This window comes from Ochotona princeps, chromosome 17 (assembly GCF_030435755.1).
Source record: "Ochotona princeps isolate mOchPri1 chromosome 17, mOchPri1.hap1, whole genome shotgun sequence".
NCBI classification, from domain to species: domain Eukaryota; kingdom Metazoa; phylum Chordata; class Mammalia; order Lagomorpha; family Ochotonidae; genus Ochotona; species Ochotona princeps.
This window is the reverse complement of record NC_080848.1, coordinates 18,122,606-18,145,723: the sequence shown is the minus strand read 5'-3', so window position 1 is coordinate 18,145,723 and position 23,118 is coordinate 18,122,606. Positions and strand designations below refer to the sequence as shown.

General features: G+C 55.6%; 2 protein-coding genes across 3 annotated transcripts; one reads left to right on the top strand and one right to left on the bottom strand.

Moving 5' to 3' along the window:
* The first annotated feature begins 267 nt into the window (after nt 1–267).
* Nucleotides 268–1,854, top strand: PNMT (phenylethanolamine N-methyltransferase). The gene is made up of 3 exons (XM_004591237.2): nt 268–857; nt 1,036–1,243; nt 1,340–1,854. Exons 1-3 carry the CDS (start codon nt 656–658, stop codon nt 1,785–1,787), a joined length of 858 nt encoding a protein of 285 aa, XP_004591294.2. The 5' UTR covers nt 268–655; the 3' UTR covers nt 1,788–1,854.
* A 551-nt stretch (nt 1,855–2,405) lies between these two features.
* PGAP3 (post-GPI attachment to proteins phospholipase 3) lies at nt 2,406–14,644 on the bottom strand. Of its 2 annotated transcripts, XM_058676176.1 has the most exons (9): nt 13,897–14,014; nt 13,211–13,326; nt 12,859–12,956; nt 11,947–12,099; nt 5,412–5,474; nt 4,871–4,932; nt 4,345–4,481; nt 3,943–4,147; nt 2,406–3,788 (listed from the first exon to the last, which is right to left on the bottom strand). In XM_058676176.1, exons 2-9 carry the CDS (start codon nt 13,257–13,259, stop codon nt 3,725–3,727), a joined length of 831 nt encoding a protein of 276 aa, XP_058532159.1. In that variant the 5' UTR covers nt 13,260–13,326; nt 13,897–14,014; the 3' UTR covers nt 2,406–3,724. The 2 variants fall into 2 exon arrangements, with proteins under 2 accessions (XP_058532159.1, XP_004591202.2); XM_004591145.4 differs by lacking the exons at nt 13,211–13,326; nt 13,897–14,014 and adding an exon at nt 14,332–14,644 and having other exon boundaries at nt 2,407–3,788.
* Nucleotides 14,645–23,118: the final 8,474 nt, after the last annotated feature.

Here is a 23,118-nt window from a genome sequence, read left to right as displayed (position 1 = left end):
CTATCGCTGCCGCCATCCCACGCGGCCAACCCAGCCTGCCCCAGGGGCCTCTGCAGCGGCCAGAATGGACTGTCCTTTGCAGAAGTAGGAGTCAGACAGGAGGCACAGATGGCCAGAGGCCAGAGGCCAGGGATGAGGCCTGGGGAAAGGATAGAGGATGGGCTTGGGGGTGACATGAAGCTGGAGGTGCCTGGTGGGGGTCCTAGGGCCTGGAGACAGGGCCTGGAAGGTGGGGCCAGGGAAGGGGGTTAACTTGAACCTTGGAAAGAAGGATGGGAGGCTGGCACCAGGCAGGCAGTGGTAGGAGCAGGAGGCAGCTGGAGAAGTGAAACAGGAGGAAGGTAGCGGCCCGGGTACTCAGGAGGTGGGGGGCATGGGTTCAGGACTTGGATCAGGGCAGGTGAGACCAAAGGGAGGAGTAGGCCTTGGGGCAGAGTGGGCAGGAGATGATGTTCCTGTGGCACCACCCCCGCACCCGGTGTCTGTGGGCAGAACACTAAAGGAGATGGATGAGGTAGGGAAACACACACAGGTGGCCTGGGGCGTCTCATGGCTCAGCCGCCACCCCCGCCGTGGAGGGATGTGGAGGGTGGTCTGGCGCAGATAAAGGGGCCACTGGGCGAGAGGGACACACAGAGACGGCTACGGCAACAGCATGAGCCAGGCAGACACCAGCTACACTGAGATCCTAGCCCCTGACTCAGACCCGGGCCGGGTGGCGGTCGCCTTGGCCTACCAGCGTTTCGAGCCCCGCGCCTATCTCCGCAACAACTACATGCCACCCCGTGGGGACCTGAGCAGCCCCGAAGGCGTTGGGCCTTGGAAGCTGCGCTGCTTGGCACAGACGTTCGCCACAGGTAAGTGTGGGGAAATTGAGGCACGGGGAGTCAGAAGTCATCGGGAGAGCCAAGGGGCGAGGAGCAGAGACAAATGGGGCCAAGGAGACAGAGTTGGAGAGGCCAGAGTGAGGAGGGGAAGAAGCTGGGAATTGGGGGTCCAGTGAGGCACTTGGACACTACCCTCTGCCCCACCCAGGTGAAGTGTCTGGGCGCACCCTCATCGACATTGGGTCAGGCCCCACCGTCTACCAGTTGCTCAGCGCCTGTGCCCACTTTGAAGACATCACCATGACCGACTTCCTGGAGGTGAACCGCCAGGAGCTGGAGCTGTGGCTGCGGGAGGAGCCAGGGGCCTTCAGTTGGAGTGGGTATAGCCAGCACGTCTGCCTCATCGAGGGCAAGGGGTAAATGGCTGAAGGGGAGATCTGGGCTGGCACTGGGAACGGGGGGCCAAGAGGGAAGGGTGTTCCCTGAGCCACCTCATGTTATGCCCCTCACAGAGAGTCCTGGCAGGAGAAGGAGCGCCAGCTGCGGGCCAGGGTGAAGCGCATTCTGCCCATTGATGTGCACCAGCCCCGGCCTCTGGGTGCTGGGAGTCCAGTGCCCCTGCCTGCTGACGCTCTGGTCTCTGCCTTCTGCTTGGAGGCCGTGAGCCCAGACCTTGCCAGCTTCCAGCGGGCCCTGGGCCATATCACCACCCTGCTGAGGCCTGGGGGACACCTGCTTCTCATCGGGGCCCTGGAGGAGTCGTGGTACCTGGCTGGGGAGGCCAGGCTGGTGGTGGTGCCAGTGAGTGAGAAGGAGGTGAAGAAGGCCCTGGAGGAGAGTGGCTATGAGGTCCGGGACTTCCGCACCTACACCATGCCTGCCCACCTCCGTACCGGTGTCGATGATGTCAATGGGGTCTTCTTCGTCTGGGCCCAGAAGAAGATGGCAGAGGATGTATGAACATCCCGTGTGCTCCGTGGCTTTCATCCATCCAGACCTGCTGTTAGCTGAAGTGTAACCAATAAAGATAGACGTGCCTGCTGCAGAGTGTGGTGTGGTCTGGGACTCCTCTGGGAAGTAACAAGGGCCCTGCTCAGGCCCTGCTGTCCCTGCAGAAGCTTCAGTGAAGGACACAGTGCCACTCATTCTCTCCAGACTAAGGCAGGCCAAGGTCAAGGTGGAGTTCCCGCAGCACCTGCTGAACAGGGCCTGACTTGGACTCCAAGTCGGGGGAGGGTTAGGAAACTAAGGTGGATTTGCACCGGGCCCAGGGCAGGGGGCAGACACCAAGTGCTGCAAGCTCCCTCCCCAGCACCCCCTAGCTGGACCTGATCTCTGCCCAGCTCCACCCCGGCCCTGCCTTTCCCATCCCTACAGAGACCCCACCTCCAGCCAGCTCTGGGTCCCCCATCTCCTCCTCCGTCCAGCCTACTGCACTCACACAAATAAGCTGAACAGAGTGGGTAAGATGGAGAACTGGTTTATTAAGGACGTCCCTGGCCACCTTCCTACCTTAAAATAGTGTCCAGTATCAAAAGAACCCAGCAAAGGTTGCCTGAGTCCTTGAAGTTGGAGTCCTGGCATAGGCCCTCCCATTGCCACAGGGAGAGACGGGGCATGGGGGCAGGGACAGAGCAAAACCCCATCTCCCTGTGTTAGGCACAGACATGGCCTTCAGGAAAGTTTCCGGAGCTCCACATTCCATTCTTGCGAGGGGCAAGGAGGAGGGCAGGAATGTGCCAGAGCTGCCGCTGGCAACCACCAAGGGGTCACCTTTGCCAGGACACAGTGTACCCCGCCTGCCTCACAGACGTCCTGGGCTCACCCAGCCACAGGCTTTCTCCCCTTCTCCCTCAGGCTGCCTTAGTCCTTTCCCAGAGAGCAAGGTATGGTGGGGCCTGGCACAGGGCACTGGGATGAGACAAACTGGTGCCCCAGTTTTTCTGCACCCTGTGAAGTTGGGAGGGGGTGGTGAAGGTACACACACACACACACACACACACAGCCTGGACCCCAGCCCTAGCCTCACCACTGGGATGTTCTGCCTGCCTGGCTGGCCTCAGGCAAAACTGGTGCTTAGTGATTGCAATAGGTCCTTGATTCCTCCTATCCCGGTCCATCACTCCCTGCCCCCACCCCCAATGTAGTACATTCCAGACACATCTTTCTAACCCACCTGCCCCTGAACACACACACTCCACACACTACACATCTAGGCCTCAGTCCCCAGCCCAGTCCCCCTTGAGCTTGGCCTGGCCCATATTCCTCTGCATTAAGGAGGCCTCCCCACCAGAAAGGGCAGTGCAGGACTCTCGTCCTGGGCTCTCCCAGGTCCTGAGGAGGAGTATGGTGAGGCTTCCTGGGGCTCTGGCTGGGGCCACAGGACGAAACCCACTCCCATCCTAGTTCCCGCAGCTCAGTTCCTCCAAGGTCCCTAGGTCCCTCGGGAACTTGAGTTCCCAAGCCAAAGAGCAAGTATCTGGTGCCACCTAGTGGTGCCCTAGAGAAGAGCTGGGCAATAGAAGGGGCCCACCCTAACTGCACCTTCTAAGGCTGGGGCCACTGGTTTCCCAGGTCTGTAGAGGGTTCTGGGACCCAGCCCTTGAGGGCGTCTGGGGGCAGGACCCACTGGTGGTCTGTCTCCCAGTGGAGTCAGGAAAGCCCTTAGTCCCATTCTCTCTGCTGCCCAGCTCCAGGAACCAAATGGGCAGCACCATCTCTGGCATCAGACCCTAGAGGCCTGCAGGGAATGCGCAACTACATGATTCTGAGCCCACCACCCTCGTGTCCAAGTTCAAGATGCTAAAAGGAAAAGGTCAAAATTTTGGGGGTTGAGGGGAGGAGGTCAGCAGGGAGGGTGCAGGGCCACCCACAGGGTAGACTGGCTCCCTGCGGCTTCAGTCCAGCTTGAACTTGGCCTCGGATTCCTGCAGCAGGTACAAGCTGTCGTCTTTCAGAAAGCTGTTGGGGCAAAGGGGGACCTCCCTAAGGTTCTCTGCTTCCTTGGAGACAGATGGGACCTTCCACCAAGGTGGGAGACCCAGTCTACCCCCACCTCCCTCACCAAAGGGAGGGGGAAGGAATGGCATGATGAAGGTGGGCACTGGTCACTCACCTGAAAAAGAGGATGTGGACGGGTATGGTGCTGATGTGCCAGATGGCATGGGCATCCAAGACCCAGAAGAGGGGTGGGAAGTCGAGCAGCTCCAGCAGGGACAGCCCCTGGAGCAACAAGACCACCCCCACACACTTGCGCACATGAGGTAGCTGCCGCTGGTTCCGCAGGCACCAGGCCAACCACCACACCAAGTTCACCAGGCCTGAGTGAGGGGGGATAGGAGGAGGTTCACTCTCTGGGCCCCCCATTACCCTCCCTGCACCCAGGGCCACCTCAGCCCATGCTCCATGACCCCAGGTCATACTCAAGGCACTTCAGGACCTTCCTCCCCCTGCCTCCACCCCCACGGGATCTCTGGGAAGGGCGCCCACCCCAGGCAGCACCTCTGTCCTGCCTTACCAATAGCCACGTTGGCCGCTAGGTTGTAGCCATAATCAAAGTGGATGAGGCTCAGGTAGGAGACGTGTGCGGTCAGCAGCAGTAGCAACAGGACTCGAAAAGCAGCAGCTACAGCTGGGTGCTGCAAGCCCACAGTCCTGCCCACCACCAAGGTTACTCAGATGGTGCCGTGGGGTTGGGGCAGTGTTCTCAGAAGCTGCTCTGCTACCCAAACAGGTCAGCTGCGCAGCCTCCTGTCACCCTGGGGGCCTGGGGCCAAGTGCTATAGCTCCGTGTTAGCAACCAGGGACTTGGGCCCTCCCCCGCCAGGGTCTCCATCCAGGACAACTCACAGGGGGTGTGTGTGTGTGTGTGTGTGTGTGTGTGTGTGTGTGTGTGTGTGTGTGTGTGTGTGTGTGTGTGTGTGTGTGTGTGTGTGTGTGTGTGTGTGTGTGTGTGTGTGTGTGTGTGTGTGTGTGTGTGTGTTGGGGAGGCCCTTGGGTGGCAGGAGACCGGCTGAGCCCCTCCCATCCCTGAGTGGGCGCACCTGACACAGCACAGGTAGATGGAGTGCAGGATGACAGTGGAGGCGCAGAAGTAGTCCATTTTCTGAGGAGAGGGAGAGCCAGGAGGGGTCCGTGTGAGTGCAGCAGATGGACAAGGCCTCCTGGGGGGTAGAGCCCGGAGAGGACCCAGCGTGGGCAGGGTGGGAGTCCTGGGCCTGCAGTCAGTGGGTAATGGGCACCATGTCTCCTGCCCCTTCTGCCTATTTTAGCTTCGCCGGTGAATGGAACAGACTGGCCCTGTGTTCACGTAGCAGGACTTTTACAAATACACCAGGCAGCCAGGCTTTGGTGGCATGTGGGGGACAGGAACTCGAATAGCTAGTGACTCGTGTTGCACCCCTAATGAGCCAGTGGGACTGGGCTGGAGGAGGGGGGCAGCCTAAGGAAAACTCAGCAGGCTCACCAGGCGGAGTTCTGGATGCTGCCTTACAAGGCACAGGGCCCAGGCCTGCTTTGCCCATGGCTCCTGAGCTCCTGGGGGACAGGTCCCAGCTGGGAGGGGGCAGCCGGTGAGGGACTCACCTCAGTAAGGTCGGTATCCCTGGTGTGGAACACTGTGGACCAGAACCAAGCATTGAGGGACACCTGAGGGGCAGGGGTTCGTGAGAGGGCTGGCCAGCAATAGGGCAGACCCCCTCAGCCTCCCTCCAACCCTCCAGGGGCTCACATCACCTCCTGATAGGGAAGGGGGTCTCTATGGGGATGAGGATGGCTCCCCTGACCCCACCGATTTCCTGCCACCCCAAACTGCCTCATCCCGCAAAGAGGGGAGTGGGGGAGACTGCTCCACAGATTCTGGCCAAGCCTGGGAACCAGTTCTGGCAGATCCAGGTTCCCTGGTTACTCAATGGCTAAGACAACAGCCCTCAGGGGCCGCACCTCCTTCCCCAACCACCAGGTGATGACAGTCCCGCCCAGCCCAGGGGAGCTGGTGACCTCAGCTTCTGGGGGTGGGTGGGAAGGCAGTGGGTGCGGTTGAGGGGCTTGGGCCAGCTTGGGGTGTGTCCCCAGCAAGCAAGCAGATCCCATTGGGCCAAGGCCCTATGGAGGAGTCTGTCAATCTATCCCAGTTCCCTCCTGGCTGGGCCTGCCCAACCCGCCAGGCCAGTGGCTGCTGCTCCGAGCCCCTGGAGGGGGCTGTGGTGGGCAAGGGTCCAGGGCAGCATCTACAGTCTTCTCCCCAGGAAGGAACTACATGGAGGGATGCCAAAACACCTTGCCAACGAGCCCCAGGCCTTTGTGGGCGTTGGTGCTGGCACTTTTTTAGGGAGGAGGGGACTACTGAGACAAAGGTGGTATGGGAGGAAAGACTGCAGAACTTATGAAGACCAAGAGACCTGGGCAGAGCCAGACCTTGAGGTCCCTGGGCACAGGCAGGGACATGCAGAGTAGGCAGGTCTGTTGCGGGATACGAAAGCCAGGAGCTGTTGCTCATTTAGACCCAGCTGGGCAGGGACAATACCAGGCAGGGAAGAGGGCAGTGCCAGGTGCAACTTGGGTCAGGGTTTGCAGTAGGGGGTCAGAGGGCAGGCCTGGGGAATTGAGTAAAGCAAGGGGTGGCAGCAGGCAGGGCCTGGGTACAAAGCCCAACGGGCATTTTCATGCTGCCAGGCCCTGGAAGGCTTAAGGCTGCTTGGTGGGGCCTGTCCGGCCCAGGCCGAGCCCTGCTGTGGTTGCTCCTCTTGACCTGAGCTAAGGCCTTGCCCTTCTCAGCCAAGCTTGCCTGGAACAGGCCAGCACCCAACACCAGTGACCCTTTAGGGCTTATCTGAAGTCAGGTGCCCTCCTCCTTTGGGGACAGCTATCCCGTCCTTTCTCCCTGCCACTACCCCTTCCCCAGGGACAGTCACACAGGCACCATCTGAAGGCTGGAAGGAGGGCTTCACCGGGGAATCCCTGGACATAGCTGCCTCAAAGTCTGAGAGGCTCGGGCTTGGCAGGGGGCGGGAGCAGGCTCCAGGCTGAGGCGGGGCGCTGACAATGGCACAGGAGCCTCCTTCCCCAGGGAGGAGAGTGGCCCTGGAGCCTGTGTGGGAGGGGGGAGAGGAAGGCAGCATGGATGGGCGGCTGGCCAGTCCTTCTTGTCACCCACAGCAGGAAGGAGGAGGTGACAAGAGGACAGAGCTAAGTGGCAGTTGCAACAAGGAAACCAGTGACGTGGCATCATGAGACAGAGACCCACCTGGAGCCTGGACTCTGCACCCCTGATATGTGCCTGCTCCCTCAGGCTGTGTCCCTCTATGAGGGGCTCCTCCTCAGACCCCTGCCTCAGACTTGGGAGGCAGGCCTTATGGTCAGACTGCTGGGGCTCACATCCCAGCTCAGTACTTCCTGTGGGTCCTTAAGCATGGTTATTTAGCTTTGCTATGCCTCAGTTTAGCCATCTGTAAAATGGGAACAATTGCAGTGGTGGTCAGGCTCTAACAGGTAATACAGATGCAGTGTAGAACACAGGCCCTGGGACTACAGCCGTGACCAGGCGCCATCGCAGCCCACCATGGGGACAGACCAGCATGGAGTCCCTATGGTTCTCCACCAGCTGGAACCACAGAGCCAGCCTGCGTCCCACCCTCCCTGTTGGCCAAGGGACAAGGCTGGGCCACAAAGCCCGTTGTCTCCACAACCAGACAGACCTGAGTTCAAGTCCTGCCTTGGCTATGTGACCTTGAACAAACAAGGCAGAGCAGGGATGGTGCCCCCCACCCCCAGAGACGGGGCAGCTCCATGTGTGGGGCAACCATTCTCACTGCCAAGTACATGGCAGGTAGCCATATATATCAATCTCTGGCATCGTGCCCAGCAAGCTGAACCCCCAACTTCCTTTCACCTCTCCCTGAGCTTTCCTTTCTGCAAGGGTCACAAAGTTCAAGGTCAAACCACAGGACCCAGAGTCTCTGGATTCCAGAATGCGGATGCTTTAGCTCTGGGCAGAGCCCCTGTCTGGTTCCTGAGCTACTGTTCTTGCAGCAAGAGCCCAGGCACAGGAGACGGGCAGATGTGAATGCCTCAAGATGCCAGTGTGGAACAGCTCCCAGACTACAGCAGGGTGACTGGCTGGGGCACTGGGCTGGTCTGGCAGGCACCAAGGATTTGGTGTAAACACAGAGAGAAGGGGGTGGCCAGGGGCACAGTGCCCAAGAGGGTGGGACTGCTGAGGACAGGGAGGGGTGCCGGGAGGAGCGGGAGGCTGTTTCAGCCTCCTGGAAAATAGGAAAATTGAGACAAAAATATCACAGCCGTGAAACTGGTTGGATGCCAAGAGCGCCAGATCTGTCAGGAATTCGACCCCAGTGCTAAGCCCCAGTGCTCGGGGCTGTCATTGACACCATGGCAGTGGGGACAAGTGGGTCTTTAAATAGCCTGGTGTCTCAGAAACGGGGGAGGCAGAATGTTAAATATGATGCCTGCTGCCCCCCACCCTACCCCTGCCAGGGGCCACAGTGTCTCCATCCCTGCCTCGGGCAGGGCCACCTTGACCTGGCTCACTCCTGAGAGAAGGTGGCTTCTCCCACCATCAGAAGGTGCTCCCTGACTGCCTGCAATTGCCCACTCCACTTGCTCTTGTCTGCCCATCAGTAAGTCCTTCCTAAAATCTAACCACCCATAGCTCTGCTTGAAGTTTTCTCCACAGAAGTAGGCAAGAAAAATCCTTCCCCTGAACAAACTGTCCCACAGTACCTCCTCTCCCTCCTCCACTGGGGACCCCTTGACCTGTGAACTTTGGCACACAGAGTAGGGTCCCAGCTCCAGGAAGTCAGAGGGGGCTCCCCAGTCCCATGGCCGGTGGCCTTGCCTGAGCCCAGGCCTCAACAGAAGGTAAGACTTGTCTCTAGGTACCCAAGTTTCATTAGCTCTGCTTAGGGTGTAGGGGGGCAGGGTGCCCTTGTTTCCCAGAGAGAAAGCCTGAGATGCTCATCTGTCAGGAGTTCAGCTAGAGCAGGTGGGGCCTCCCTCTCCAGAGCCCAGCAGAAGCCTGTATCCCCACAGCCCCACAGCCAGTCCACCTCTACTCCCTCCCTGCAGCCAAGACCCCGACCTCCCGCAGGTATAACCTGGGACCCTCTGCTCAAGCCACTTCATCAAGGGAATGTGGACTCCGAGGCTCTGTCCTGAGTCCCAGAGCCCTGCACCCAGGCACTCCCTGTGGTTCCTCATTAACCTGCAGGGGTGAGCCCTTGGGAACGAGGCCCAGTTGCGGACGTCACAACCAAGTTCTGACGTGACTGCTGGCTGCTGGCCACTGGTCTCTGGCCATGTTGCAGAGGCAAAGCCTATGGTCCTGAACTGTGTTCTGGGTCTGGGCAGGGCTGGGCCAGGCTCTCTCACAGGGACAGGGGAAGGGGCGGGGGTTAGTAGTGCAGGCTATGTGCCCAGACAAGCAGCTCCCTGGAAGAAGCCCACAGGAAGGCGGACAGGTGTCAGTTCCTCCAACTCCCGGCCCTTCCTGCCTCCTTGGTCCAGATCCTGGATTCCTCTCTCTGTAACAGGCTGACACAGAAGTGGTGGCTCTATCTCATCCCTGCCTGTGACAGTGGGTGTTGGTGCCAGCCCCGCCTGGCCCCCTAGTCTGGCACTCAGCCCTCTCTGTTCTGCCTCCCTGTACCTTTTGCACCTGCCACCCAAGGCCAGGCTGACCTTCCTTTCCAAGGTTGCCTGCCCCAGCTACACACGTGACTGCTGGTGTACCCCTCACCTGGGATGCCTGAGTCCCAGCCCCTGCCTCCACTTCCGTCTTCGCCTGTAAGTCCCAGTCTCCTGCTCCCTAGGCTTGCCTGGTAGACTCCCCCACCTAAGGGAGGTGGTCTCACTGCCTCACCATTCCCAGGGGTCCCCATGAGCCCCCTTGCCTGCCTCTGCCTGCCTTCAGCCTCCTAGACTAACAGGCTCGACACCTGTCCACAAGTGCTAAACTCCCTCTAATATCTGCTTGTGAAATGTGCACCAGGGGACAGAGCTGGCTAAGGGCTCGAGGCCCAGAGCCAGTTCCTGGGGGCCAGTCCTGTCTCCATCCCTTGCTGGTCTGTTAGGGATTCACTTTGGAGGGGCCTTCCTCTGTCTGAGCCTCGCTCGGAGCTCATGGTGGAAGTGTGAGGTTGAGTGAGGAAATTAGGTAACCCAGCACACTGCAGTGCAGGTCTCATGGCAGCTACAAGCAAGGAAGCATTTAGTAGGGTCACCACTACTGCCAGAGGCCTGACAACCCCTTCCTGCACACATGGCCCAGCCTTGGACTTGGCCCAGCCCCTCTGCACACTACACTGCCCAGTGACCACAGACCTCAGGACTACCAGGTGCAAAAGTCTCCTTCAGTTTCCGTCTGTTCAGCCTTGTCCTGGGCTCCCCCAAGCACACTATTACCTCATTTCCTGCTGATGCCTCTGCACAAACCCCTGTCTGCCCTGCTATCTCCTCCGTCTGGCCCCTGTGTTCTCCACCCCAGGCCTGCATGGGTTCCCCACATGGCCTCCTCTCCATGCACACTCCAACTCAGAGGCAGATGCGCAGGGCTCAGCCTGGATGGCTCAGTCCTCATCTAAATCCCTGTACAGAGCCCGTGGATGGGAGGATTGTGGGCTCCAGGTGCAGGTGCTACTCTGTGACCTTGGACAACAACCTTAGTTACGCCCTCTCTACCCTGGGGATAATGACATCTGCTCCATAAGTGCATGGGATGAACAAAGTTAATATTTACACAATGCTTAGGAGGGTGCCTGGTATACAGTAAGAAGTTCAGTATGTTCAACAGCATTAGTTAAGAGTTCCAATGTTACTTCCACGTGCCTGTCTCTGGGACCTGAGACCCTTGCCACCTGTGCGTTTAGCTAGGAGGCCTGCGCTGACTCCTGAACCACTAGGCTCCTGCAGCCATTCTCCTCCCTGCTGGCAGTCCTGCCTGGTGAGCCCCTCTGTTCACAGAACCACTTTGCTCCCCAGGCCACATCACAGCCCCTCGGCGCCTCCTGACACTGGGAGAGTTGCAGTCTAAAGCAGCAGCTGCCCCGGGTGCTGCCCACCAGCCCTCCCTTCCCACTCCCCAGCTGGGCTTTCCACAGCCTCCCTGCCTTCTTCCAGGTCCCCTCCAGCCTGGGCACATCCTGTGTACTGGTCAGAAGCCCACCCTGGGAACCAGGCTGTTCAGCTTTCCTGAGCTCAGGTTCACTTTTCCATCTGAGGTGCCTTCCTCAGGGAAGCCCTCTGATACGCTCAGGCTGGTTTCATTCCTCATGCCACATCACCCCTGAAGCTCCTTCTTTTGACAGTTGCACTTCTACATTTGATTGTGTGACTGCGTGATTAGCGGCACAGGCTGCAGGTTTGTTTTTATATCTTTGTTGATCTGCAGCACCCAGCATAGTCCCTGGCACACAGCAGGTATGGATAAAACAGCTGCTCCGAAGGCAGGAAGGTGAAAGTGAGGTGCACCTCTGGGGATGGCTCTGAGCTGCAGATGTAGCTGCAGTTGCTCACTCTTGCCCCACACCAAGGTCGCCGCTCCACACACCTGCACTGTGGCAAGGGCTTCTCACATAATCCTAGGCCCTGGACACAGCCATACCATGAGGCTCACAGCCCTTGCTGGGCACGCAGATGGAATATACCTTGCTCCCACCAGAGTGTCATGACAGTTACTTCCCTGCAGGTCTGGGGTGGAAGGGAGAATGGTCTATGCCCCCCAGGGGGGTCCCAGCATGCTCCCTACCACTAGTTCGCCTTGTGTGGGTACATACTTCCCTCCTGAGTTACATAATGGCTCCTTCTTTCAGGACAAGAACAATGTTGCTTTCTCTCTCCAGAGCCAAGGCTCCCGCCAGCCAGGCAGGATTAATTCAGCAGCACCTCTCCTGGTGTCTTCCCGGCCCGGCCACTCTCTGGCTGCACCTTTGCCACTCTCTGGCTGCAACTTTAACCCTGGGAAGTCGAGCGGTGCTGGGTGGGGGTCAGCCAGTGGAAGGGTGGGCGAGGGAGGGCTGGAGAAGCCATTTGTTATTTGTGGGGCATCTGGCAGTTCCACCCTCCCAGATGAGGGCACACAGCAGGCACCTTCCAGGACACCTACCCAGGCGAAGGCCACACAGGTGGAGTACATGGGGGAGGACACCGGAACAGAGGTGCGGTAACGGCAGAGCATCACCAGGCTGGCCAGGCCATTGAGGAAGGAAGCCACAGCAGAGGCAGGCTCTTGGAAGAACAGGAACCGGGAGAAGGGCCACTGGAAAGGAAGCAGACAGAGGGGCCTGAGGTGCAGGCTCCAGCGCTGGGCCCAGCCCAGGTAGGTCTTCCCGATGTGCTATGTATGTATGTGCTATATATGTACTATGCTCCTCGGTTCAGCCCCTCTGGAGGTCAATGAGCTCCTCCCCGTCCCCAGCTGAGGGTTAGAGCCCCAATTCCTGGGCAGCAGGTGTATCACTCACTGCAAGGCCAGACAGGTTGCTGGGGATGACTCAAGGTCAAAGGGCACCTACCTGCCCTGCAGACAGGACAGGGCCTGGGGCCTCCTCTCCACCTCCCTCAGTAACAAAGTGGAAGGAACACTCCTGGGCGTCCTCAACACTCCAGGGTAGGATGAGATGATATTGGTGCCAAAAGAAGCAGCAAACCATGTCCCATGGGCACCCTGAGGGGTACTCCTGGCTGCCTGGCCATGCACAACATACTGTAGATGGTCAGAGAATTCACCCTAGTTGCAAAAGGCGGGTACCTGGACCACCCAAAGAGGCCCAGCATCACTCTTGAAGGAGGCCCCAACAACTTCCCAGGCCCCATTCATCTGAATCAGGAAACAGAATCCACTGGTCCCGTCATATTCTATGACAGTGAGTAGATTCAGAGAGGAGCAGGTACCTGCCCCAGTCCCCACACCCCATCACCGCACTCCTCGGAGAGTTTGGACAGAGCAGTCCAACAGGGAGGTCCCTTTCTGCCACCAAAACACCACTGGCCCCACTGCCCTGTCCAACCATCTCACCTTGCCATGGAACTGAGGTACTCTGTGGCCTTCCTGCAGGTAGAGGCCCACGGTGACCCACATGCACTCGTACTTACAGTCGTCCCAGCAGGTCCAGCCTGAAACAGACAAGCAGGGCCCAGGGAGCTCCCAGCACAGGGAGGCACAGGCAGCATGCATATGTGTCCCAACCTCAAATGCAGACCGAGAGGGGCTGCAGGGAGGCGGGGACCAGAAGACATTGTGAAATGGCCACTTCCCAGGCCAGCGCTGTAGTGCAGCATTCTGACCAGCCTGTGGCACCAGCATCCTACACGGGCACTGGTTCAAGTCCCAGCTGTTCCACTTCCCACCCAGCTCCCTGTTAATATACCTGCAGAAGCAGTAGACAGTGACACAAGTGCTTGGGCCCCTGCACCCATGTAGAAGACCCAGAAGAAGCTCCTGACTTCTGGCTTTGAACCAGCCCAGCCTTGGCCATTGCAGACACTATGGGAGTGAACCAGCAAATGGAAGACTCTGCTTCTCCCTCTCCCTTTAACTCTGCCTTCTAAATGCTAAAAACAAATACTTAACTTTTTTAAAGTTAAAAAAAATGCCATTTTCCCACTTGAATTCATAAGAGAGGATGAAACACAGAAGGGGTTGTTTCTATGTCTTTTAGGACTGAGGGCATACAGTAGGCAAGGAGAGAAGTGTCCAATATTTTCCTTTCAGCCAAAATGGGGCTTTTGGCATCTGTAGGAGACCTGGTTCCCACAGACGGATCCATAAATCAGCAAAAGAATCAATAAATCCAAAATACGGGATTTACTCTTGCTTGTCAGGCCCTTGCTGCCCTTCTTACTCCTCTCCATTGCAAATGAAGGCCAATGTCTCCCCACGACGTCTGAGGCCCTGGATGGCTGCTGCACGTTTATTTGCCACGACTTGTTCTCACTCTGTTCCTCTGAGTAAAGCAAGCTGCTGGATGTGCTCCCACTGGGGCCTTCACTCTCTTGGTTCCCGCCGCAGGGAATGCTGGTGGCAGGCCAAAGCAACAAGTACCAGGAACCCCACCTGACTGCTCACTGCCTGTGTGGCTCTGGGCAGGACACCTGAACAGGTCTGCGTATCCTGTCACCGCAGGCTTGAAGGCAAACGACCTCAAGGAGCCATGGTGACAGCTGACACCTGCTCCCGGCTGACGGGTCCCGGGCCCTTACTGTCCATGTTCAATGGATTCTCTAGGATCCAGAGGCCTTGTGCCCAGGAAGTACCTAAAAGGATCCATTTGATGAAAAATTAATAAAGCTAATGAAGGCTTCCGGGAAAGGCCTCAGCATCCTGAGACTCCATTCACAAGGGACCGGGTGGGGAAACCGGGGAAACCGGGGTTCCGAGATTGTACCGAGTATTGGGGGGGATGCAAGGACCTGGGGGAAAGGGGGCGGCCCCAAGGCCAGTGGGCGGGGCTCGTTGTTGGGGCGGGGCTGGAAGCGGGGCGGGGCTTACCTGCTAGGCTCATGTAGATTGGCTGGCGAAGGCGGAAGTGTCTCAGCGCGCCCCCGGAGCAGTTCCGCTCTTCGCATCGGAGCACGCACTCGCGGTACACCGGCTCGCGGTCGCCCTGGGAGCCGCTCGCCAGCGCCGCAGCCCCCGCTAGCAGCAGCAACCCCGCTGCCCGCCCCGCCATGCTAGCCCGCTGGCTCGCCGCCGGGGGAGGAGCTTAAGGAGCGTGGGAAACCTCTACTTCCGGAGTAGCCGGATGTCCCTGTGTTCCTGGCTCTAGTGTCCGCCGACGTTCAGGCACTCGGAATCAAAGTTCCCGGCGTTTTGCGGGCGCCTCCCTGCCCCTTGGCCTGCGGTCGTTTCCGTGTTTTGAGGCGACGGAGTTAAGGGCAGATGGACGCCTGGTGGGTTCGGGAAAAAGCTAGAGGCCTCTGGTTTGGCTTTCCCTCCAGCGTCTGGCTTCTCAGGAGAAGTGAAGCTGTTGTCTTGTCGCCAGCTCTGCAGGATTTTAACCTGTAGCTGGACCCGCCCCTTCTGTTACTTTCTTCTGGCAGCACCCTGGTTGACTTCATCCATCACTGAAAGCAGCCCAGGTGTCTCTTTGCCCCTACTTCGCCTGCTCCCATCCGTCCCGCAGTGTCAACATTCAAATTTGATTGGAAATCCTCTGCTGGCTTCCAGTGATCCTTAAGATAGAATCTAGACTCCCGCGAGCGCTGCCCGGCCGGGCCCTGCCCCACTGGCCCTCACTCCCGAGACCCACCCCCGAAGGCCTCGCTTCCGCAGCCCTTCAGCTCTCTCTCTCACTCTCATTCTTGTTTATTCTTCTGATCGGCATAAACACCACCTCCCTAGGGCGATGGCTGACATTAGGCGTGATGCAACACTGGACGGTCTGTTTTCTCTTGGTGCACAGGCAGCCTTTTTACTCCTGCTTACCACTCTACCACCAGCACTAGGTAGAAACCTGTTCAGGGTAGGTGCTAAGTTAAAACACGCACACACACACACCTCTCACAGATCAGCATAAGAACTTGTCAGTTGCCATATCCAGGGCTGTTAGATCACCATTGCGGTTCCAGAATGAAAACAGCAGACAGAATATTCCAAAGAAGACCCTGGTTGTAAGATGCACCCCCCACCTCCCCTCAGAACTCCAAGAACCCAACTACCCAAATTTCAGGTCAGGATTGAAGCCTTGTAGCTCAGGGTTGCCTTTTCTCTCCACGTTGCCCCTGGACAGCTTTCTCTTTTTCTCCTGGGGGGTGGAATGAGTAAGAAGTTAACAATTCTATCTATTCTCTCAACCACTCAGTGTTTTCTGAGCTCTCAGCCGAAGCACCAAGTGAAGTAAGGCACAACTCGATGACACCCCACCACGTTGCATTTTCTGTGGATTGCATGTCTTCCAGTTACCTATTGCTTGAATAGTTGTCCTCACCGTCCACCCACTGATACCGACCTGGGAAGCCTTCCAGGAGCCGACCAGAAGCCATCCAGGGCAAAGAATGCTTTGTATCTGATAGATCAACTGTTTAGCAACACATTTTTTAAATTGTATTTTTACTCTTAACTGTACCTCTAGGTTGTATCTTTTTAGGAGGAATCCCATGCAAAGACCAGGACATTTAGGATGAAAGAATGAAACCCTGACCAAGTCACGATTCTCCCTTTCAAAGAATTCCGAGGTAACTATAGGACACTTAAAACTTTGACGATTGTGATTTTGAAAGCCCTCATGCTGCAAATGCTATGGCAAACATACGAACATGTGGCAACAGGGGCTGGAGCAGTGGTTCAGTGTTTTAGTATTCTGCCTGCGAGCACCAGCATCCCACTACTCCACTTCCCATTCAGCTCCCTGCTTATGGCCTGGAAAAAGCAGCAAAGGATGGCTTAAATCCTTAGGCTCCTGCACACACTTTGTGGCTATTTGGATGGCCAGTAGATGGAAGATCTCTCTCTCTGTCTCTCCTCTCTGTAATTTTTTTTTCAAATAGAAATAGATACATCTTTTAAACATTTTTATTTTAATTATTATTAATTATTGGAAAGACAGATATATAGAGAGGAAGATCTTCCCCAACGGCCGGAGCCAATCTGAAGCCAGGAGCCAGGAGTTTCCTCCAGGTCTCCCACGCGGGTGCAGGATCCCAAGGCTTTGGGCTGTTCTCAACTGTTTTTCCAGGTCACAGGCAGTGAACTGGATGGGAAGCAGAGCTGCCAGGATTAGAACCGGTGTCCATATGGGATCCTGGAATGTGCAAGGTGAGGACTTTAGCTGCTAGGCTACTGCACTGGACCTTTAAAAAAAAGAAAGAAAGAAACGTGTTGCTTAAAAAAGAGAAGAAATTGTCTTAATTTAAAAAAAATGATAAAATTGGGGCCTGGCACTGTGGCCTAGCAGCTAAAATCCTCGCCTTGAATGCACCAGGATCCCATATGGGCGCCGGTTCTAATCCCGGCAGCCCCACTTCCCATCCAGCTCCCTGCTTGTGGCGTGGGAAAGCAGTTGAGGACAGCCCAAAGCTTTGGGACCCTGTACCCACATGGGAGACCTGGAAGAAGTTCCTGGCTCCTGGCTTCTGATCGGCCCATACAGTCATTTAGCGAGTAAATTATCAGATGGAAGATCTTCCTCTCTGTCTCTCCTCCTCTCTGTATATCTGACTTTGCAATAAAAATAAAATAAATCTTAGAAAAAAGATGGGGCCCAGCGGCGTAGCCTAATGGCTAAAATCCTCGCCTTGAACGCGCCGGGATCCCATATGGGCGCTGGTTCTAATCCTGGCAGCTCCACTTCCCATCCAGCTCCCTGCCTGTGGCCTGGGAAAGCAGTGCAAGACGACCCAAAGCTTTTGGGCCCTGCACCCGTATGGGAGACCTGGAAGAGGTTCCAGGTTCCCGGCTTCAGATCGACACAGCACTGGTCGTTGCATCTCACTTGGGGAGTGAATCATCAGACAGAAGATCTTCCTCTCTGTCTCTGCTCCTCTCTGTATATCTGACTTTGTAATAAAAATAAATAAAAATAAATCTTTAAAAAAAAGATGACAACACCTTTTAAAATTTACATTATGTAAAATTTATGAATAACTATGTGGTGGATTTGCTAATAGTTGAAATGTTTCTGGATTTGTGCACATTTAGTAAAATATTAATTTTCATAGTTTGCTCTCACAATGACGTTTTCTCCAGGTCTTTGGATACCCATGGCTACACACCTGATGGAGACAACAACCCTGGGGGCCCCTTCTCTCTAGTCCTGTGGGGACACGAGGTAATTACACAAAACTATGGGAGGCCATTGTTGGGGTTCAGTTCTTGTATGAGGTCCTAACAGAACAGACTAAACCCAAATGGGGGTCACTCATGCTAACTGCCCTATAAACTGGAACTTTCAACAAATCAAAACAACACAGAAGATTCCAGGACACCTCAGTCAGGGTAGTAAGGAATTCTCTCTTTGCATTAACCTTTTGGAAAAAAATAACCTGATGTTAACCAGTAACCTAAGTGACCTTAGGTTTGCCAACCATCCTTTTTGCTAGAGTTTTGCTTCCTTGCTCCCACCTTGGACACTGTTCTGTCCCCAGGAGCTCTCAAGCTGTTTCTAGAGTGAGGGCTGCCTGATTCATCAACAGTGACTGTAGGTCAGCTAGGTCTATAACTAAGTTTACAATTTTTATCTTTTAAAAAGTTTCTCATTTATATATTTTCATTCTTACTTGAAAGGCAGAGACAGGCAAAAAGATCTTCTATCAGTTGGTTTACTCTCTGACTGCCCACAGCATGTGGGGCTGGGCCAGGCTGAGGCCAGGAGCCCAGGATGTGGTCTGGCTTTCCCATGCTGGTAGCAGGGACTTAAGTACTGGCACCATCACCTGTTGCCTGCCAGCAACAGAGTGCTGGGGCTTGAATCATGCTCTGGAACAGTGTGGGTGTTCCAAGTTGTGAATTAAATCCTGCGCTGAACACCCACCTCATGGCTTTTGTCTTTTGACAGGATGTCAGATTTCCCCTGCTGGCAGTTACCTGGCCTTTCCGCATCTCCCTTCTTCACCCTGGAGCCCCACTTTCCTGTTGGGTCCCCCTGTAGCCTAATCTGCTTGTGAACTTGTTTGGGGCCTTTTGTGTGAGCCACAGCCTGCAAAGTCATCAGTTCATTCTTTCAGAGTAGCTCACCAAACACTACTGTGGGACAGTCTTTCTGTGTTAGTGGGCTGGGGGGGATGTGGAAAAGATGCGTCGGAAATGGTTCTCTGGTCAGGGAGGATAAAGACAGACAGTGTTTAGAGCGCTCCACAGCAAGCTGATCTATATTATGGGGACAATAGTTGGGGTGTGGATAAGGGTTCCTTAGCCATCAAATCCTTTTAAAATTTAATATTTTTAAATGTATTTATTTATTTATTTATTTATTTTTCAAAGATCTATTTATTTTTATTGGAAAGTCAGATATACAGAAAGGAGGAGAGACAGAGAGGAAAATCTTTCGTCTGATGATTCACTCCCCAAGCAGCTACAGCGGCTGAAGCTGAACCAATCTGAAGTCAGGAGCCAGGAGCTCTTCCAGGTCTCCCACGCAGGTACAGGGTCCCAAGGCTTTGGGTCGTCTTGCACTGCTTTCCCAGGCCACAGGCAGGGAGCTGGATGGGAAGTGGGGCTGCCAGGATTAGAACCAGCGCCCATATGGGATCCTGACGCATTCAAGGCGAGGACTTTAGCTATTAGGCCACCATGCTGAACCCTAAAAATGTATTTATTTAAGAGAAATCAAGAGAAAGACAGATGAGAGCATGCGAGAGAGGTACCTTTTCCTTCCTGGATCTGCGTTAGCAGGAAGCTGGTTAGGGACTGGCATTCATGATTGAACCTGCCCAGTCTGGCACAAGATGTCAGTGTTGTCTGGCATCTTTGCACCTAGGCTAAGTGTCCCTATGCTAACTCATCTTTTAAGTCCATTTTCCATTAACTTTTTTTTTTGGAAACATATTTTTATATATGAGCAAACATCATCTTACATGCAGAAAAATCAGAAAATGTATCATGCTTATTATTTTTGAGGCTTTATCTGGGAAGATATAAAAGAAGGGAGAAATAATCCTTTCTCATGGGGAGACATGGGACAGAATTCTGGAAATGGAGGGATACTTTTTAATTCTTGGCACCTTTTAAATTTTGTACTGTCTGCCTACTTCATCAGTTACAAACCACCGCCTCCCCATCCCACCTCCCAAACTGTAAAAAAACCAAGTTCATGGAGTGATGAGTGTAGAGTGAAATAGAATTGGAAAATGGAATAGTGACATCAGTGGCCGCAAGGAGAACAGAGGCATGAGGAGGGAGGGAAGGAGAGAACATCTACTTTGGGTTTGGTGGCCAGGAATGGCCTTTTTTTTTTTTTTTTTTTTTCTTCAAAACCTGCAGGACCAGAGGGAACCAGCCCTGGGAATCCCTGGAGGCAGACTGTCCCAGACTGCAGGGAGCAGTCAGCCCAGAAGCCCTGAGGCTGGGCTGGCTAAGCTTGGCATCTTTGGAAATCAAAGGAGCCTGCCTGGTTGGAATGCTGGAGGTTGGAGCAGCAGCCAGACCTAGCAGCCAGAGTCCAGATCCCATCAGGTCTCCCGGGGTCTGCTGGAGCCTCTGGGTTCTGGGAAGCTCTGGAGGGGTGTTTGAACCCTGGAGCAAGTGACGTGACCTGACTGACCTTTAAATCATCAACTGTGGTTGCTGCGGGCTGGCAAGGAAGATGGCAGGCACCAAGTGGTGTTGGAAGGGTGGGTCCAGCCCATGACGGAGGTAGGAAACATGTGGATGGATTGGAAGCAGAGTTCAAAGATCTTCAAGAATGAGGGGATGTCAATAGCAACGAAAGAGAAAACCCAACAGTGTGAACTCCGTGGGTGCCAGTGTCTCACCTGGAATTGTCCCTCCAAATCAGGGCTTTGTGATCACCATAGTTCTATGCTTCTGGAAGCTTCTTCATATTTTCTCCTTAAGCCAGAGGCAAGAGTGTCCTCATTGAAACCCCAGGAATCAACAGCTCCAGCTGGGAGGGTGGTAGGGAGTGGAGCTTAGGGCCCCAGGGACCAGTGCAACAGGAAGTCCCCATGACTGTGAGCCGGAAAGGGGATCTCTGTGGGCCTTGGAAAGAGCAAATTTGGAAGAGGGCCATTCCTGGGAAACTTCACTGGCTACATGGGATCAATGCTATGGCTCAACAGGCTAATCCTCTACCTGCAAGTGCCAGCATTCCATATGGGCGCTGGTTCATGTCCTGGTTGCTCCACTTCCTATTCAGCTCCCTGCTTGTGGCCTGGGAAAGCAGCAAAGGATAACTCAAGTCCTTGGGTCCTGCTTGCAAGTGGGAGACCCAGAAGAAGTTCCTGGGTCCTGGTTTATGTCAGTTCAGCTCCAGCCATTGCAGCCATTTGAAGAGCGAACCAGCAAATGGAGATCTTTCTCTGTGTCTCTCCTTCTCTCTGTAAATCTGCCTTTCCAATAAGAATAAATCTTTAACAAGCAACCAACCAAAAATAAACTTCACTGGACACAGACACTTGCTGGTGATGCAATTCCTCAATTGAAGTTGGGGACCCAGAGACACCTGCTGTCTCCCAGAACATGCTCCAACTTTCATTCAGAAGCAAGTGGTCCAGCTCTCTCCTGCATGTCTCAGCCAGCCAAGTGAACACAAGCAGAGCGACCATCTGAGCAGACCCAGAGGTAAACAAAGGGCCTGGTGAAAGCGCAGCACAGGCTTTGGGGGGCGGGGCAGCAAGAGTGCCCCAGAGCCTTGGCAGCTGCACCTGAGCTGGCTAGCCTCACCAGAAAGCCAAGGTGGCCTGAGACAGGGGAGTGCTTTGGGCCTCAACAGGGCAGCTCAGGGAGATAAAGGCAGTTTATAGAAGGACCTTGGGCATGAATTCCTGGGGAGGGGGGTCAGCAAGAGAGGAGGGAGGGGGCAACCTCCTCACAACCTGGTCTGGGTGTCTGGAGAGTCTGGGCTCTGCCGCCTTTGCTGTCCTTGAAACCGGAGCTAACACTGAGCCCTGGAGTGGGGAGCGGCCGCCCATGAAAAAGCCAGCTTCAGGCAGGTCCAATTTTGTTATCAGAAGCTTCTAGATGACTCTCCTTTGGCCTCTGGGAGGCCTTGCTCCTTCTCCGAGGGACTCCTTCCAAGTACCTAATTCCGAGAAACACTTCCCCAGCAACCCACACCCCAGCCTCAAGGCCCTGGGCCACAGGCCCCAGTCAGCAGGCTGAACCTCGGACTGTGGACTCTGCCATTCCCTCCCTGGTTCTGTTTGTTTTCAATCCTCTGACCCCAGGCTGCCTGATGATGTAGCAGAGGGGAGGAGACTCTGGTGCCAACGAGCATGCGCACACACACACACACACACACACACACACACACACCCATGTGCATTTGCATGTAGTGTACACACAACACACATGTACACACATGCACACACACAGACCTCAGTGACTGGTCAATGATTGACCGGCATTTCACAGGCCACTGACTGCAGACCCCAAGGGGTCACTTAGGACCCCAAGCCAGATCCTATCCTGCCTCTTAAGCCAGGTCTTAAGCCAGACCCCATCCTGCCTCTTCTGTGTTGATGGTCACTTCCACTGCCCACAGGGTCCCTGGTGCCCCAGATCTTGCAGGACAAGTCTCATGCATGTGCTCTGGGAGCTGGTATCACTGTCCTGTGGTCACCCAGGGTGGCACAGCCTCTGGGCCCGGGCTGTCTGTGTTGTCCTCTCCCAGCCCTGGCTATGCCTCACAATCCCTCTCTCCTCCCCTCCCTGTCTTTGTCCTCACACATCCTCCTTCCAGGCTGTCCTGCCAGGCCCCTGGGAGGGACAGCAGAGGAGAGAACGGAGTCACTAGCACCCACCCTGCCCCCTTCCTCCCCTCTTGTCAAACACCAGACAAGGTTTTTTCCTCTTCCATCTCCACTCTGAATGGGCCCATTCTCTTTGGGAGGCTTGGGTCTGCGGAGCCTCCTCCTCCCCGGCTGGTGTGGATTCTGACCCCAGCTCCACCCCATCCCCCACCGCCCCTTGCCACTGGCCCCGCCCACCCCACTGCCCACAGGGACGCAGCCTGGTGGCCAGTGTGGGTTTCTTCCAGGATCTGGGATGTGGGTCTGGGAACAGGGAGTGAAGGGAGGATGAGGGCAGGATCTTGGAGGCGGAGTGGGGACAGGTGGCGGAGTCACCCGGGTATCTTGGAGGAGCTACCTCTAGCTCTCCAAAAGTGGGGAACCATAGACCCCACAGACCTGGAGCCTGGGGGATTCAATGAGGAATGTGGCCTGGGGATACAGGGCACAGGGGAGGGTGCCCTGAGGGGTGGCACCCATGCAGCTGTCCCAGCTGGCCCCTTCCTAATACCAGCGAGGAGCAGGGACTGGTGTTGGGAAACACCTTTATGCCAGATCCTAACATCCAGCAGGGCTACCTAAGGCTGCAACCCTCCAGTGTGTGCCTAGAAAGTATCTGGCAGAGCCCAGAGCCAGGTCGCTGTGGCCTCTCCCACAAGCAAACAGAAGCTGCAGGTCTGAGAGGTGTACTCACTGGGTGCCAGCGGCTGCAGGTTGGAGGAAGGGTGAGGGTCTGAGTTTGCTGGATACTCTCTCCAATTGCACATGGGAATCCCAAGTAAATTATTTAACTCTTTGGAGCCTCACTGTAACTCAGGGAGCAAATGGACAGACGCGTGACTTGTGAAGGTTACATAGTAGTGTTTCTTTAATATTTGTGACAAAGATCCAA